The sequence below is a fragment of the Lissotriton vulgaris genome, chromosome 6 (assembly GCF_964263255.1).
Source record: "Lissotriton vulgaris chromosome 6, aLisVul1.2, whole genome shotgun sequence".
Taxonomy (NCBI): domain Eukaryota; kingdom Metazoa; phylum Chordata; class Amphibia; order Caudata; family Salamandridae; genus Lissotriton; species Lissotriton vulgaris.
Genome location: NC_141694.1, coordinates 1409238266 through 1409251863, shown reverse-complemented (window position 1 = coordinate 1409251863; position 13598 = coordinate 1409238266). Strand labels below are relative to the sequence as shown.

Here is a 13598-nt window from a genome sequence, read left to right as displayed (position 1 = left end):
CTTTACTGGCGCACTAGAAGGGGAGATTCTTTTTTTTAAGACACAGGGAGATTAAGTGGTTTTCCCTGGCCTGAATCACAGAACATTGAGCAGATGCTGGGACTCAAACCTGGCTCCCTAGTCCGGTCAGCATCTCTGACAGTTAGGCCACATCTCCTCCTCAATATATACTCATAACCCTTTTTATGGAAGCAAGTTTACATTTTGTTCCAGAGTCTCCCATCTACTGTTCCAATTGTCCTCTAAGAGTGAACTTCTTGTAAATATGTTGCCTCCATTCTGTGCCAGTTACCAAGTATTAATAATCAGTTAATACCAAGATGTGTACTCCTTCACGCAGGAATTCGGTGACTGCGTGTATCTACCCCTACAAGTGAACGAGCGGACAAATTAACTGGAAGAGCCAAGCCAAAGGCCTGGATCGACTAAGAGCTTGTGCACGAGCTGAGCCCTGAAAATAGTTGGGACTGAATATATGCAAAAACATCATGTGGAAATATGATAGTGTATTTAAAATAAAAAGTTGTTTCATTAGCATGCAAAAGCGTTTCACCTTAATACACCAGAATATTTTTGTACAGCGCACACCTTGTACTCGCATACTACAGGGTACTCTCAGTTAAGGTAACAAAGAAAAAGGAGGCCCTGTGATATAAAATATTTGCCAAGGGTCACAGAATTTGGTCAAGAGGGGAAGCCAGGATTGGTCCGGGGTTTTCTGGTTTCCCATTATGCAATTCACCCCATAGATGGTACCTCTTTCTCTCCTTTTTAAAACCAAAGGTTTATGCTTTGTTTTTAATTCTATGCATATGATGTTAGAGGTAGGTGGCAGGCAGAAGCCGCTTTAAAGTTTGGCTCATTATGGGCTTGAGGGTCCAAGAGGAGCTCGAGCTAAGCCAGGCCTCAGGCTCAAGCCTTAAGTAGCTTGCCTACCTTTAGTGTCATTCATTACCAAGTCATAAGCAGGGCTGCAATGAAGCGGATGGGTGCACAGATACAAATGAAGATAGCGACCTGTGAGCATGGCCAGACTGGGAACCTAAACCAGCCTTGGCAAATCCTCTCAACCGCCACCCCAACCCCCCTTTGGGTGCTACTCAGAAGCTTCGGCCCTCCGGTGCATCGCTGCCACTTTTGTGTCAGGAGCCCGATATTGCAGCCCTGCTCTCAGTAACAAAACCGTCCCCCAGGGGCCAGAAAACGACCACCAACCTTCCAGCTCAACGGAAAAGCACAGTGCCTGCTACGGCCCTGCCTGTGAGTAAAGGAACTGTGGTCCTTTATTTCCCAGAAATGATTTGAATAGATCTGCTGCAACAGGGACTGGACTCTGCCCTGTTTTATCTGTGTGTCGCCTGGCAGAAAGAGAAGTCCCGGGCATTAGGCTCCTTCTCTTTCTTCTGATTGGCTGCGGCAGATGAGCAAGCTACAGTGCTAAATGTCCTTTTCAGGTGGGTCTGCTGAGAGCATGGCAAGGGCATTCTAACAATCCCCATCAACCGCACAGCACTGTCTGTGCATGTTTAGATTTAACACCATCAATTAGTAATTCTCAAGACATAGATTTATCACCATGCAATAAGAACAGATGATGGACGAAATGCTAAACAAACCAAACATTCACCCCCAGTCACAGATCTGGGTTAAATCCATCGTTTTTTTGCTCACCATGCCTAGCCACTTAGGACCTAGCCATTTGCAAATCAGTCTTGACCTTGCTCCCCATGGAAACAATCCAGCTCGAACTGCCAGCCCAGGTCCTCCCTGGACCAGAAACAAGCATCCTGGCACTGCAGCTTACCATAACTGGTGATTTCTTTGGTAGATTTTAATTTTCATATCGTTAACCATAAAGTCCTTTCAACACATATATTTACGAGATGTCCATGAAAATACCACATGATTTAGAACAAGTGTACTAATGAGCACACTTCCAAACACTACTTGAATGCAAAAGTTAAATTATGCGTTATTGCCACAGTACAGAGAAAATGACATGAGAAATTACTGTTTACTTCCTGACAGATTTCATGCTACAATGACTTGACACAGGAACCAATCCTGCTAATAGTCACTTGTACTCATCAATGTGATTTAATCTGAATACACAACTTTAACCCCTTGCATAGTGATTTGTTGACATGCCTTTTAACTAATACACATGTAAACAAGATGTAGTATATATAGTGAGTTCAGGTTTCCGTGCCATGTTATCCAAAGAGATGATCAACATTTATCAGAAGAAACGAAAGTACACATATATATATGTTAGCAGGATGGGTTCCTGGATTCACGAAAGCTAGCAAATCAATTAGTTTGTTAGCCTAATATATATATATATATATATATATATATATATATATATATATATATATATATATATATATATATATATTAGGCTAACAAACTAATTGATTTGCTAGCTTTCGTGAATCCAGTTAACTTCTTTTAGATGAAAATTTCTATCACAAAATAATAAAGGGGGAAGTTCATTGAAGATCTCTAGACCTAGAGAAGTCTTTGGATACATCGAGTCTGGCAACACAAACAGTACATAAACTTCCAAACGTCAACCATGGGATTCTTCCCATTTTATCAATTTTGTTGGGGCAACCATCAGGCGTCATATTGCGTTTACCTACCGGTGTCATCATCAAACTCAGCAAGGACAGACTCAATTCCATCTTCGCTGCTGGTGGACCTTTCCTGGACCCTCCTGGGCAAGTTAGCAAGCCGTCCACTGAGGAACACCGGCTTCAATGGCATTTTGTAAATTTTGGCAAGCAACTGTATAGGATGAAAGACAAAACATATTACAATGAGACAATGTGCGTAGAACGCTGCATCGGTACATTTAAAGTAAAGTAACATACGTAGGCAGGCACAGAATCGAGGTAACTCCTGTTACCGCACATATATGAATGATACGTTTTGAGGTTTTTATCTCACCCAGTACATAAACTAACAGTGTGATAAAAACTGCATCTTCTGGAAAAATTCCGGCAGGTGGAACCTAGCGATATTTATTGGGGAAAACTTTTGGGTATACGTGCAATAAGCACTAAAATCTGATTATTTCCCATTTAAGGAGAAAAGTTTGTAATGGGTTCTATTTATAGCATCCGATAAATAAGGGACCCCAAAGGATTATTATTGGGTGTGACAAATATTGCCCCTTATAATGATGGCATACATCTAATTATTTTAATCTTTCAGTAGATACCAAGGGCGGACAAAGTTAGAAAAGTTTTTCCTTCGAAATTTTTATTTATTTTATTTTTTAATTTTCCAATATTGGTCACTTTCTCAAACTTAGCAAAACTTCTATTAGAAAAATAAATACGGGGTAGTTATCTAAATTAGGGTTGAAGAAGTAAAAAAACCCTGCTAAAATCTACATCTAGCAGACAAATTATCTTGCAAAAACATTTTGTGATAAAATGATTTCGCTTGCGAAGTTGGAAAACTTGACAAAGTTCACAGAGGGCGAAGCTTGACAACACCGCCCAACTTCAAAGGAAATGATTGAACGTTTGTTAACTCCAGTTCATTGACACTCCTTATTTTTGGGTCCACCTTCTACGGTGCATATGGTGTGATCTTTGGATAGTGATCTCTTGAATCTATAAGGCTTCAAAGTAATACTGTCCCAGGATAATATTTGGTCTCTAGCTAATAAATGTGCTATCTGCTCTTCAAACTGTGTTCTGGTGCCCAGAGTACATAGAAGTGGCATGTTGGCATAATACAAAGATACTCGTGTATCCAACACCATCGCAGCAAGCCAAGTACACTGATGTTTTCTTAGCGACAAAAGTGGGGAACACACACCTGAGAACATCTCCTGAGATAATCGAGGGCAGGAAGGCACAGATCTGTAGACATGGGTCCCAAGCCTGGCACGCAGTCACCAATCTCTTTACAATCTGCTTCCCCTGGGAAGAAGGAGTAGAGGGAAGGGAATGAGGGGGTCCGGAGAGAGAGAGAGAGAAAAAGAGGAGAGGAAGGAAAAAAGACCCGAGTATATTAAACATACAGAATAATGCAAACATTTCATTCCATAGATATAAAACGGGTGGAATCACATTAGGCTGGGCTGAACGTCGCGGGAGAGACTCTAGCCGACTGAGCATAGGAACATCTACCAAGCTTAACTGTCAATGTGCAAACAATAGATTTTTAAATTTAAATGTTACAGGAAGACGTTAATTCTTTTATTCAGACAAGATAATATCTACTAATATCCAGAAAACACTCTTTCATGTAATAACTGATCTTTCTGATTTATACTCCTTCAAAGAAATTCTGCGCGGCACTGAATACTAATTTTATTAATAAAATTAAGATTCTGAGAGGAGATTCACAATTGTAATCCCCTCCTGCTAATACTACCCCATTGTCTGCTGATAATTCTCTCATGGCGCTCTCGACTTTTTTATGAGGACTTCATGGATTCTTTTGAAGAGCCCATGTCAGGGTCACCATGAGATCTATGCCCTGTCTTTAAACAACTCAAGCATGTAAAAGGAAGTGTGTTTATGTCTCTACTCAATATATCTCTGGTAAATGGTGTTCTTTCTTCGGCTTTTAAAGATGCCTGGTTTTGAGTTTGGCAGATGGGAATTTACTCTGTCAGGACAATGGACTAAAGTACTTTGTCAACCTGAGGGAGGACCTGCCCACCAAATTCTGAGATGTTGGCTGGCCCAGCAGACAGCTCTTGCATTCACAGGAACTGCCATCATGGTGGTTCCTGCAAATGCATTGATGGTTTGCCAGTGGGACGTTCAATTTTCAACTTTTTATTTTATTTTAAAAAAACAGAATCCCAAAGCGGGATTTTGTTTTGAAAATAATACAAACAAAAAACCCTTCACCATGGGAGAATTCTACCATGCTGTGGGGGGTCAACTTACTCCTTCGGGCTGTCAGAGGTGTTTGTAGGCAGTGGAGACAAAGAAGTCTCCACCGTCTACATACTGAAATTCCAACTGTCTTTAAATGAGGCAGGCGGAACTTTGCTTTGGCGAAGAGGGTACTCTGTTGATGCTGCGACGGAGTACTCTCTCCGCCAAAGTCTATATTGGGCCCATAGTTATTCCACTTATTAAGAAACCAGAGGCTGACGCCTCTAGTTCTGAAAAAAATTCGGCCACATATCTTTGCTTCCTTTCGCGGCCAAGATACTCAAAGAAGTTGGCACTAAACAACTTTGCAACTACCTTCGAGATATGAAGTGTCTGGCCGATACTTGAACAGGATTTCACATAGCCCATAGTACTGAAACGGTGATCTGGTCCACTATGGATGAACTAAGATGGGAACAAGACAAAACCAACAAAACTTTCTTGACACTATTAGATCTATCTACTGCTTTTGACACAGTCCACCACTTCATCCTTTTAGATCATGTCGAAGCCACTGGCATTGGAGGACAGGCCCTTATGTAGTTTAAATCCAAGCTGACTGCTTTCACATCGCAGAAAGTAGATACGGTCCCCAGGGGTTTTCAATTTCCTTATTTGTTCAATATCTATCTGATCCCTCTAGCTAATGCCTTAAAGGAACGGGGTGGTAACTCATTTAAATATGCATACAACACCAAGCATTTGTGACTGCACAATAAACCCTCCATACTTAACTAATTTCAACAAAGTATGTCTTTTATATGGCAGTGCAAGAGAAGGATTACATTTAAACTGAATAAGGAAAATACAGCGGTACGGATTGTTAATGGCTGAAACAACATATGGCTGAACATATACTGGCCTGTAGAAATGCGATCCATACCCTCACTTGCTAAGTGAGAAGTGTCTTGGAGTGAAAATCAATATTTCACTCTCTGGCTGCCCAAATCCTCTCAGTGGTGTCCTCCTGCTTGTCCCACTTGAAATCTTGAGAGATATTGATCAGGCAGAAAGCGCATCCTATATAAGACAAGTTTTCCAATGTTCACTTTTTATCTAATTGGGACAGCCATGCGAGGCCTATATAGTGGTCTTGGACAGCCAAAGACAAAAATGTCCTGGCACACTTGTAAAAAGCTCACAGTGCTTCAACAAAACATAAACAAAACATAACTCTGGGAGTTTGCTACTGTCAAACATGTTTTATGTTTATGTTTATGTTTTATGTTTAGGCGATTTTTATAGCGCGCAAATACCCTGAGGTGTCTGGGCGCTAACTGATCGGACGATGGCTATGACAGATTTTAGTGTGGGAACAACCAGGTTTTTAATTTCTTCCTAAAGCTAAGGAGCGTTGGGGCAGTTTTGATAGTGAGAGGGAGTGAATTCCATAGTCTAGCTGTGGAGATCACAAAACATCTGTCACCTCAGTTAGCTTTTTTTGTGCGTTGGACTTTGAGCAGATGAGCTGAGGATGAACGAAAGGTTCTGAGGTTTTCAAGCGGTCAGAGGGCGTCCTTGAGAAACTGCGGGCCTGAGTTGTTGATCGCTTTATAGGCAATGCACAATGCCTTAAATTGTGTGCGGCTCCTGACTGGGAGCCAATGAAGCTGTCGGATGTAGGGAGTGATGGAGGTGAACTTGGGAATGCCCAGTAAGATTCTGGCTGAGGCATTCTGCACTAGCTGAAGCCTATTAAGAACTTTTTCCTGTGCATTAAGAAGGAAGGCATTACAATAGTCCGTTCTGGGGAAAACAAGAGTGCTGATCAGAGTCTTACCGGCTGAAGTGGGAAGGTAAGGAAGAAGCTTCTTGATCTTCTTCAGAGTGAAGGAGGTGGAGACTACGGAGTTGACATGATGGTGAAAGAGCAGTCTATCATCAAATATGACTCCAAGGTTGCGAACCTTAGTAACAGGATCTGGTGGAGGTCCCATCTGATTGGGCCACCATAGGGGGGACCAGGCGGGTTCTAGTTCCCCGAATGTCATGACCTCTATCTTTTCCGAGTTTAATTTTAGACAGTTTGAGGACATCCAGGAACTGATGGCGAGCATTCCCTCTTGAAAGTTTGCTGCAACTGTCGGACCATCATTATGAACAGATAGGACCAATTGGGTGTCGCCAGCATAGGTTGTAAGACTAATGCCGTAGGACTTAATCACCCTCGCTAAGTCCGAAACATAAATGTTAAATAGGGTCGGACTTAGCGAGGAGCCCTGTGGTACTCCGCATGGAAGGGAGAACGTGTGGGAGAAGAAAGGGCCCAGCTTTACAGCCTTTGAACGGTTGGCAAGGAAGGAAGCAAGGAGTTCTTTGGCATTGTTTTGGATGCCAATTGCCGAGACACGGTCGATCAAGGTGGCATGATCGACCGTGTCGAAAGCTGCAGATAGATCAAGCAGTATTAGTACTGCCGCTCCACCGTTGTCCAATGTCATTCTTATTTCATCTGCTGCTTTTATTAACGCTGTTTCGATTCGGTGTCCCTGCCTAAAACCAAATTGGGTCTCGTCCAATAGGTTATTTTCATTGATAAATTTGGAAAGCTGTATGTTCATTAGTCTTTCGAATATTTTTGTAGGGAAAGGGAGACATGCGATGGGTCTATAACTGGATGGGGAGGAGGGATCAAGGGTGGGTTTTTTCAAGAGTGCCTTGATGATAGCCTTTTTCCAGACTGAGGGATATGAGCCGGTAGTGAACTATTAGAAATATTCGTCAAAGCGGGGGAGATGGCGTCAGGGATGAGGTTGAGGATGGAAGGAGGACATGGGTCCAGAGGTGATCCTGATTTGGTGCTGGAGATTAGGCGAGAGACTTGTTCCTCGGTAACTAATTTGAAATTACAGAAGGAAGGAACGTTGATATCTGGAGGTTGTTTAACTATGATGGTTGAAGGAGGTTCGTGAAGAAAGGCTGAGAAAATGGAAGTGACTTTGTCCTTAAAGAAATCTGCAAGGGAATTGCAGAGGGATTGGGATGTGTCAGAAGGGGGGCAGGGGGGTTTGAGAGATGATTAACCACTTGAAACAGTTTTCTTGCAGCATTTTGAGCCTGGGTAATTTGGGAAGTGTAGTAAATCGTTTTTTCTGAAGTGATGAGGTCTTTGTATTTGGATAGGGCGCTTTTGTATGAGATTTTGTCAGTAGGGTTGTAGTACCTGCGCCAGTGTCTTTCCAGATTTCTGCCGTGTTGTTTCTGAAGACGCAGGGATTCAGAGAACCATGGGGCAGAAGGAGATTTTCTGTTACAATGAGTAGTTTTAGGGGGTGCTAGCTTGGAGCAAGCCATGTCCAAGATGTTGAGGTAGTTGCTGGAGGCTAGTAATGGATCTGGTTCCATTGTATTGATGCCATTGGTCAGTATAGAGGCAAGATGGGAAGTATCAATGTTTTTCCAGTCTCTTGATGAGATAGGAGAAGATAGTCCGGTTAGGGGTGGAGGGGACTTGGTTTTTATAGAGAAACAGACTGCTAAGTGGTCTGTCCAAATGAGAGGGATAGGATGGGAAGTCAGAATGTCAGGGTTGTTGGTAAATATCCCATCAAGGGTATGACCTGCCTTGTGGGTGGGCTGAGTGACAATTTGATGAAATCCTGCTGCTGAGAGATCACTGATCAGGGCGATGGTGTCGTTGTCGCTTGGAGATTCTAGATGGAAATTGAAATCTCCTAATATAGTGTATTGCGGAGCTCCAGCTGTGAGTTCAATTAAGTTATTAATGCTGTTAAGGAAGTTAGATCTAGACCCAGGAGGGCGGTAGATCAGAGTGCCTGCGAATGACTGGTTGCCAGAGAGGCTAATAGAAAAGGAAAAGGCTTTACAATCTTTGTATTTAAGATCAGGGGTTTTAACTTTATAGCGGTTTCTATGGATGATGGCAATCCCGCCACCTTTTTTTTTTTATTCTGTCAAGTCTGTGAACACAGTAGTCTTCAGGGAGGGCTGATTTGAAGTCAGGACCGGAGGAGTTGTCACCCCAAGTCTCGGTGATAAACAATAAGTCGAGATTGTGTGATACAATGAACTCTAAGATTTCGAGTTTGTGTTTTGGGAGGGAGCGTACGTTGATGAGTGCTGCTAAAACCTGTTTGGGGGTATTAGCAGGGGGAGTGTGGTTAATACAAGTAGGGCATTTGTGAGGACCTATCAGGGGGTCCGTGTATAACAAATGACATAAACATAAACAATTCCCAGCAGCTGCCATGAACGGTGGTCTAGGTGGGAATTTTTTTTGGAGAAATGTCCTACAGACAATAGTCTGAAGCACTTTAGTCCAAAGTTGACCACTGAAGCGGGAAATCTGTGGTGGGCGGATCTTGTGGGGCAGGCAAAGTTGGGACTTCGTCTCCCCAGACATTTGGCAGGAAAAGATCTCGAGACCAGCCAACCCGCTCAAAAGATCTCAGTCCTCATGTGTCATTATCTCATTTGATCTGTGCTTAACTGATGTTGTTAGATCATCATCAAGCCATGATGGCATTGACCACTTTTCTTACTCTCTACCACTTCCAATCAGTCATATAGACCACTGTGGTACAGGAGAACACAGGTGTTATGCATATTTTTTTCCTTCGATGTGTAGTTTTTTTTTTTGGTGTGTGTGTGTTTTTGTTAGAGTTTTATATAGCGCAAACTAGACCCAAAACATCGGGTATCAGAGTGCTTTACATAGCACCAGTTTTGTTACAGAAGGACACATTCATTTTTGGTAGGCATGGGGAGATTAAGTGATTTGCCCAGAATGTCGTTGCCGAGACTCGAACCCGGTTCCCCAGCTTCAAGGTCGACCTCTCTAGCCGTAAGGCTACATCCTTTCCCCAAGTTCATAGAGCTTTTAGTTCTAGTCGGCAACTTTCCTTGCTTCCTGTTGGACTTGGCCCTTTTTGCAGGTTCACCCCTAAACTTTCTGCATTTCTCCCAGCCTTTTTCTCTGAGTAGTGTTAGTGAGTTTAGGCCTCTGGGCACTTTAGCACTGTGGTCCAGTGTAAAGTTCATGCACTCTGTGTTACATGTAGTGAGAGTTGCCCGCCCTCCCATAGGAATGCATTGGGGATTCCCTGCTCAGTGTGTGTCAGTGGTAATTCCTGTTATGAGAGGAGCAGTATGGTCAAGTCTGGTACATATGAAATTGTGAGGATCAATGCTGCGCAATGATGTGTGCAGATTTATTATGACTATGAGAAATGCCACTTTTAGAAGTTGTCATTTCTGTGTGCTATGTGTCTGCCTGCCTGATGTGTATTGGCCGTCTGGTTTTGGAGGGACAGGGCAGGCTGAGCCCGACCTGGATTGAATAGCGAGATCTGCAGTTGGAGTCTGGGGAGGGGTGACCCTTTGATCTGAGCAGGGCTGTGCCTGGCAAAGTGAATGATGGCTCCACCTCCCACTGTGCGTCTGATGGCAGACCCCTCTTCCTGAAAGGCAGGATGCAGCCTTGTAAACAAAGTGATCCAGGACCACACCAAACTGGTTCTGCCTGGGTTCAGTGACTTGTGAATTTTGAGAACAAAGACTTTGGTTGATATAAATATAGGGGTTGTGACCCCATGAGGTTGTTCAGTTCTTGGGCAAGAATCCTGCCGGGCATGCTGCTGCTGGGGCCCAGGGGGGGCTGCCATGAGGGCTTGCCTCGCTGGGCCCTGCATTGCCCCTTCCTCGCTAAAGACTTTTGGGGAACTTTTACTTTGAGTGTGTTACTTCTGGATGTCAAGACGAACCTCTGTCCGTGTACTAGAGGGCAAGGACTCTGAAACTTTCATCTTTCTTGCTGAAGCAACTACCCAAGGGCCTGATTTGAGCTTGCCACCTGCCGAAGTCTCAGGGACATTAAACTTCACCCATAAGCCGTCCGGATTCCTATTTGAGGGGGATTCTACTCACAGGTGAGGCCTCTGTTGAGAATTCCAGAGCGTCTGGTTCTACTGCGGGGAACGCGGGCTGAAAGTAATTGTTATTGCTATTGTGGGCCGCCGCAGCTGAGGAGCTGTGGCCGCTGAGTGCCCGCATTTGCCTGTGCTACCAAAGTCATCATTATCGCTATTGTGGCCCACTGCAGCTGAGGAGCTGTGGCCGCTGAGTGCCGGAATTTGCCTGTGCTACCATAGTCATCGTTATCGCTATTGTGGGCCACTGTAGCTGAGGAGCTATGGCCGCTGAGTGCCCGCATTTGCCTGTGCTAAAAGAGTCATTGTTATCGCTATTGTGAGCCGCTGCAGCTGAGGAGCTCTGGCCGCTGAGTACCAGCATTTGCCTGCGCTACCAAAGTCATCGTTATCGCTATTGTGGGCTGCAGCAGCTGAGGAGCTGTTGCCGCAGAGTGCCCGCATTTGTCGTCCCATGAGAATCATCGCTATCGCTATTGTGGGCTGCTGCAGCTGAGGAGCAGCGCCGCTGAGTGCCCGCATTTGCTGTCCTACAAAATTCATCACTATGGATATTGTGGGCTGCTGCAGCTGAGGAACTGTTGCCTCTGAGTGCCCGCACTAGTCCCCATTTCGAGGATCTTGTTACCACCTGCATGTGCCGCTGGGTGCCGGCCTTTAAGCCCGGTCCCAGGATTATCGTGAGTGCGCGCCACGGACGGCTCCAGCTGGGAGCTGTGACTGCTGCGAGTCCACCTGTTATCACTGCGGGTTCCTTGTGAGGCTTCGTGCCGTCCCCCTTTAAATCTCAGGTACATTACGCATCACCGTGTAGCGGGGACCCTGGCCTCGAACTAAGTTCGTTCCACACGCTTTTTGAGTGCCTTTATTCCTTTTGAAGGGAATCTGTAATTTTGTGCATTGTGGCTCCCTGAGTGCTTTTAGCCTCATGTTCAGTCTATACAAAGATAAGGCATTTGAGCCACTGTGAGAAGGCCAGCTGGCCAGGGGGACTGTTAGGTTTATAGGGCGTCAGGCCCTAATGTGATTTATGTGGTGCTAGGAAATGTGATGCATGTATTATGATTTACACAAACTGATTATACCTCTAATGTGGTTTTATGGTTATGAGGTTGTGCCTACTGTGTTTATGTTTGAGTTATTTCCTACTGTAAATTACACCCCTAATGTGAGTTATGCTGGGGAGGTTGGCGCAGAATGTATTTCACGCCTAAATGTGATACTGTGCATAATATGGTTTGTGTTACAGGATGATGCTGAGTACAGTGTTTGCCAATGATTGCAGGCAGTGTTATACGTCTATTATATGCTCTACATTTACTATCTTTACTAAGTGATGGTTCAGACAGTGGCCCAAGTGGCCCTGTCATGTGTATATAATCCCCTGTAAATATTGCACAGTGCCAGGTGGCACAATGTATATTGTGTGATTACTATTCTAATGTGTTTTATGATAATACAAAGGCTATTTTGGATATAACCTTATGTGGAGTCCCTTTTGTGGTGTGCCTAGTATGTTGTTGCTGTGTGTGTGTTGCGCAAACGCGTTACACATTGCCTCTGTGATAAGCCTGGCTGCTCGTGCCAAGCTACCAAGGGGGTGAGCAGGAATTATCTTTGGCGTGTAACTCCCTTGCCCTGACTAGAGTGGTGGTTTCTGCCTGGCTTTGGCGCAAGCCTTAGCCAACCAGAAATCCCATTTCTAGCACTTCCCTTACTAATTCAATGAAGATATATGCCAGGTAAAGAACAGACACCGCACATACTAAATGCTGTTTCGTAAATGAAGACAGAAGTCAAAATAAGAAACATACCTAATCCTTTGACGAACTTCATAAGGCACATTATGTAGTCAGTGGCAGCGTTAGCAAATACTTGAATGTTGTCAGTGTTGAGGAACGCTTCAAAGACATCAAAAACCGGAGCCTGGCGTTTTCCTGTTATGAGAAGAGAAAGAGCAATGAATGCCTTTTGTTTGTGTGTCCATCTTCATGAGTATGGTGTGGGCCAAGGGTTCCAAAGGCTGGGCCAAGAGGTAGTCACACTATGATCTTTAGCAACTCACCAACCTTTCCTTTCTGTATCCCGGTCGTTCAGCCACTCATATGAGGTGGGGCTAATGGAAACCACATTATGAATGTCTAGGAACCTCTTGAATACCTGAGTTCATGTAAAACTTTTACTTTCAGCCGCATTTCTATACACCATGGCTAAAAAACATTGACAAAACAAATAGCCCTCTCATAGGTGAGACCTACTAGCTTTGCTAATGTTTCAAATCGTCAGCACGTTCCAAGGAGGACAGGGATTTTATTTTTATCATATGAGACTCTGTGGTTAAAAATGTGCGAAAACCCATCAATTGTGTTAATCTTAAACAGTGGCAACAAGTCCATTCAGAAATTGCTGTGAAGTGCCTTGAGTGATAGAACACTATGTAAGTGAGTGCTGCTGGGGCACCAAGTGATGCAAGACAAACAACATATAGACCATATAAAATCAAGAAAATAATGTACCCATTGAATAGTCTCCAACTAGATACTCTTTGACGTCCGACTTGGTGCTGTGTACAGTTTCCAAAGCACTGAACAAAGGCCTCCACCCCGACTGTATCCTTGGGGAGCAGACCTCCACTAGCTCCCCAATGGATGTGACCACCTGCAAACACAAAGCAGAAGCACCCCGAAAGATGCACTCGTTAGCGATGGTATGCCACTATTTCTGGTTCAGCTTGGGAGCCTAGTGAAAGAGTTTATGTTACGCGCTAGATGGTAAGCCAAGAGTTATGGTTGGAGAAGGG

General features: G+C 44.0%; 1 protein-coding gene across 2 annotated transcripts in view; it reads right to left on the bottom strand.

The window, feature by feature from the left end:
• Window positions 1-13598, bottom strand: part of ARFGEF3 (ARFGEF family member 3) — a 475184-nt gene that overhangs the window by 61141 nt on the left and 400445 nt on the right. For both annotated transcript variants that reach the window (XM_086927524.1, XM_086927525.1), the window contains 4 exons: window positions 13315-13456; window positions 12613-12735; window positions 3835-3938; window positions 2646-2790 (listed from right to left, as the gene is read on the bottom strand). In XM_086927524.1, coding sequence (XP_086783650.1) covers window positions 2646-2790; window positions 3835-3938; window positions 12613-12735; window positions 13315-13456 — 514 coding nt within the window. The remainder of the gene's footprint in view (window positions 1-2645; window positions 2791-3834; window positions 3939-12612; window positions 12736-13314; window positions 13457-13598) is intronic.